Genomic DNA, 5,000 nt, shown 5'->3' on the forward strand with positions numbered 1-5,000 from the left:
TGCACTGTCACGTCATTCTCCTTGTCGTCAGCCACTGTGAACAGGAAGGTTCTCTTAAATCTCAACGATACAAAACCGCGCTCCATGTTTAAAATCATCTTCGTCATAAAAAAACAACCCCAGGCTTCAACAACCAACAACAACAACCGTCCGAAACTCACTCTCCACGACGATTGTTGCAGAGGTGACGGCCTTGCCCATGTCGTTGAAGATGATGCAGGAGTACTCGCCCTCGTCCTCGGGGTAGACTTGGCGAATCTTGAGACGCACGCACGAGCCGTCCCACTCGCTCTCCAAGTCGCCGTCGAGCTTCAGTACCTTCGGAAGAGAGAGGAAAGGGTATTAAGAGACGCAATGCGAACACTTAATAAAACGCATACATTCACAACGCTATAAATATCATATAAAATACACAATAGGAAAATACATTTCTGACTGTCTCCCTAATTACCTATCTATGTATCAGTGCATGAACCGACGAACATAAAATATTACGACCAAAACAAGCGACGGCACCTGAGGGCGCCACTGGAAAGTTTGGTTGGCGATTGCCTAAGAATTACACTCTTCCCGTTTAACATATGTAATCACGGCTGCCATTAGTGCTAAGGTGAGGGCGATAGAGAAAGGTCGCCATTAACGTAGGTCGCGTAGATGGCAGATACGGCTTTGTCATGGTTGTCTGCTTGCCGTTGCTATTTTTAGCAGTGTTATGCTTAGCTGTTATTTATTTTTCGTCACTCTCATTATCGCCTTTATCAACCACTTTTTCCTCACCGTTATTCTTCTTAATATCAGCGGCATATCTTTTATTTTATGACATTCTTTTACGATGGAGAAATCGATGAAAAAATGTAGATCGCGACGCATTAATATATATCATTTACACAAATCAATCTAACAAACGCCATGAAGAGATCCATTCCCAAGTTCGATATTCTGTGTTCTTAATAATGTAAATTATGTCCCGTGTTGTGTCCTAAATCATATTCAACTTGATGACTACATTTTGAAACAATACTTGAATAAGAACAACGTGTTCATTAAAAGATACATGGTCACTCTACATTCAGCAATAACTTGTCTGTCAACAAAAAGAGGTGTCTGCTCACTTCAAACACACCATACATGCAAAAGGAAAAAGAAAATCTACTGAAACTTGTGAACTGCGTAATACTTTTGCCACTGAAGTTATTACTAATGGTGGTAGTAAGAGTAGCACTTCCGAGGACGGGCTTTCAGGTACGCTTCTGCTACAGTTCTTGTTCTACTGCTACTGGTGATGCAATTACCATATATGAATATTTAGTAAAATATGTAAATATCTGGGGAAAGGTCTTACATAACAATTCGGCTTTTAATCTCTACATATCATTACACAACTTGCACTCTGCGCAAGACAGATAGAAAGGGAGAAAGATAGATTAATAGATAGATGAGAGAGAGAGAGAGAGAGAGAGAGAGAGAGAGAGAGAGAGAGAGAGAGAGAGAGAGAGAGAGAGAGAGAGAGAGAGAGAGAGAGAGAGAGAGAGAGAGAGAGAGGGGAGAGAGAGAGAGAGAGAGAGAGAGAGGGAGAGAGGAGGGAGAGAGGGAGAGAGGAAGGGAGAGAGGGAGAGAGGGGGAGGGAGAGAGGGAGAGAGGGAGAGAGGGAGAGAGAGAGGGAGGGAGAGAGAGAGGGAGAGAGAGAGAGAGAGAGAGAGAGAGAGAGAGAGAGAGAGAGAGAGAGAGAGAGAGAGAGAGAGAGAGAGAGAGAGAGAGAGAGAGAGAGAGAGAGAGATAGGGGGGAGAGAGGGAGAGAGAGGAGAGAGGGAGAGAGAGAAATAGAGGAGAGAGAGAGAGATAGAAATAGATAGATAGAGAGAGAGAGTTTGTGTATTTGTGTGGGGGAGGGAGAAGGAGAGGGAGAAGGAGAGAGAGAAGGGGAGAGAGAAGGGGAGGGAGAAGGAGAGAGAGAAGGAGAAGGAGAGAGAGAGAGAGAGAGAGAGGAGAGAGAGAGAGAGAGAGAGAGAGAGAGAGAGAGAGAGAGAGAGAGAGAGAGAGAGAGAGAGAGAGAGAGAGAGAGAGAGAGAGAGAGAGAGAGGAAAAGGTGTATCGTGAGTCTCGTAGGAATACGAAAAAGGAAAAAGCTGCCATATTCGGATATGTTCCTTATACGTTGGGTATATCCTCCAAACACCCTTTGTCCTAAAATACCGTGATGCATAAAAAAAATGTAAAAAAAATAGAAAAAAGAAAAAGAAAGAAACAAAATCGGCGATCATATATTGTACAAAAACCTTCCTTAAGTGAGGTTGTGATCGTTGCTATTTAATAATTTAATAATAATAATATCCATAGTAATAATAGTAGCAATTATAACGACAGTGATCATAATAATAACCATAATGATGATACTACTTTTACTAATAATGATAATGATAATAATAACATAATTACATAATAATGATAATGATAATAATAACATGAGTACATAATAACGATAATGATCATAATAATAATAACATGAGTACATAATAATAATAATGATAATTATAATAGCGACATGAGTACAAAAGCCATGTTGACTTACAACGTGCCGGCAGCCCCATCACCATAAGAGGGACAAAAGCCTACAGTTTTCATGGGTCACGGCGGGAGAAAGTTCCTCAAAGCCTTATTAAAAGTTCGATCAGACTGTTCTGGCCTCGAAGCGCAAATCGCGGTGTGGAACCTCGGATACAATGGCGCTCTTGCCCCCACGCGCAGCCGGCCCTCTCCCGTTCATTAGTCTCCCTGGAAGGCTAATTCATTCTGGATCCCTGTGCTACGCCGGCGCGACTCGGCCTCTTGCCACGCTACGCCACGTGACAGATGAGGAGAATTTTTGTGGATTTTAGTTTCGTTGCAGGTTAACGATAGGTACTACAATAATCAGGGAAATGAAAATATTGATCGATAAGATAATAGCATATACAGTACGTACGAAACTGACAGAGTAAGAGATTGTTAAATATATACAGAGAGAGAAGGACGAGAAGGAGGAGGCAAACATGTTAACCCAAGTTATGCAAACTGATACTTTCCATACATCTTCCTTAAGTCAGTGCCATTCATCACCGAGAGGGGGAAAGGGCGCGCAGTACCTTTGACGACTCTATTAGTAAACACGCGAATACATTACGGCGAATTCCCTGGCCTATCTACAGGTAGGTAATCCCGCCCGACAAGCCAATGAAGACAGCGATCGCACGGGCGCCCCAAGCATGGGCCTTTCCTTCCACTCGGCTCGGGCTGGGGGAGGTAATGGCAAAGTTCCCGACGTAATTTATTGCGCCATTGATTTACCTGACGAAGGCGATGGGCAGGGAGATAAACAGCGAGAACAAACCTCCTCCGCCGAAAGGTTTTGGGGTGAGGAGGTGCTGAAGTTATCCCCAGGTGGTGGTTCCGGCACAGCGGTTCTTCAAAAGCGCTCGAAGCACTTGAAGCACACGGTTAGACGAACCAACCGTACGCGATTAAAAGTAAGCGTAAAATTCCAGTTGGAAGCGCGGTCACGTATTTAATTTGAACTCAAGAATAATCGAGGTTGTTATCTCCACTGCGGCCACAGGTGGTTTCGCCCAGACACGCCACGAAACCTCGGCAAGGAGCTTCACCAGGCGTGTCGGAGGAGTCGGGAGAGGCGGAGGGGAGGGCAATCGTTCTGGTCTGCGTGCGGATTCGGGTGTGAGTTCGTGGGGGTTTTGACGGCTGGGATAGATACATATCAAAATTCCGACAGCCTTATTAGGCGAGGGATAATACTAATTTAATTTCTGCACTTAATGGAAAGACAGATTTAAGAGAGGCAGATGTATGTGGGAATATTTATGAATTATCTGTGTGTATTGTAATCCACGAACAGTGAATCACTGGTCATTGCGAGAGAGAGAGAGAGAGAGAAAGAGAGAGAGAGAGAGAGAGAGAGAGAGAGAGAGAGAGAGAGAGAGAGAGAGAGAGAGAGAGAGAGAGAGAGAGAGAGAGAGAGAGAGAGAGAGCAGTGAATAGGGAACAGAGAGCAGAGAAGAAAGAAGAGAGGAGGAGAGAGAGAGACACTGACTGACATCGAACACAGATGCACCACTGGTAAATGGGCATATACAAAAATATAAACATAAACACAGCTGCCTGCATGTGTACAAACAGCGGGTGTGTTTTCACCAAAAAAAGTTGCCTCGGCCATGTGAAGACGCTATGTGGACTATGTGGCAACTGCACGGGTATGAAAGTTGGCCCCGTCCACTTGTTATGTTGGTGCAAGACGTATTGCGAGATCAGAATGGAAGACGAACATGGCCGAGGTTTGTTTACGATGTAACTCGAGATAAAAAAAAAACTATTAATTACGGACATTAGCATTAAAATGAAAGTGTGATTAATATTACCAGCAGCTACTTGTCATGATTTAATATTTACTAAAGTGCGTTGAGAGCTCCTTAATATATAATTATCTGGGCATATATGTAAATACTTATAACCATTCATTCATTCGTTTATCCGTCTGTTTACTTATTCTTTCACTTATTTACTTACTAGTGTTGGTAACTACAGAAACAATGTACTTTATATTTGATTCTTTAAGGACGAGTCATTTTCATACTTATGAACCTATATTTTAAGTGACGTCAAGCAGCTTAGGCTATTTTAAGAGGCACTGCTAAAAACATGGTATGTAAACATTTCGCTATACCACACACACAAACTCTCTCTCTCTCTCTCTCTCTCTCTCTCTCTCTCTCTCTCTCACTCACTCACACGCGCGCACACACACACACACACACACACACACACACACACACACACACACACACACACACACACACACACACACGAGAGAAAACTAATGGCGTGACTGTGTTGGTTCGGCACTTTAGGCCATTTTAAATCTACAAGGAAAAAAATAACCAATCTAGAGCCCTTTCTCTCGCATAATGGGCAATGATCACACCTATTAAACACGGTGATTCAAGGCTATAGAG

General features: G+C 43.2%; 1 protein-coding gene across 1 annotated transcript in view; it reads right to left on the bottom strand.

The window, feature by feature from the left end:
• LOC113807395 (titin homolog) overlaps positions 1 to 5,000 on the bottom strand; it is a gene marked incomplete in the record, with an annotated part of 381,452 nt that overhangs the window by 12,882 nt on the left and 363,570 nt on the right. The window contains 2 exon segments of the mRNA XM_070128145.1: positions 1 to 34; positions 162 to 318. The exon segment at positions 1 to 34 is cut by the window's left edge and continues 95 nt beyond it. Of these exon segments, the coding sequence (XP_069984246.1) occupies positions 1 to 34; positions 162 to 318 (191 nt within the window).

This window comes from Penaeus vannamei, chromosome 12 (assembly GCF_042767895.1).
Source record: "Penaeus vannamei isolate JL-2024 chromosome 12, ASM4276789v1, whole genome shotgun sequence".
Lineage (NCBI taxonomy): Eukaryota > Metazoa > Arthropoda > Malacostraca > Decapoda > Penaeidae > Penaeus > Penaeus vannamei.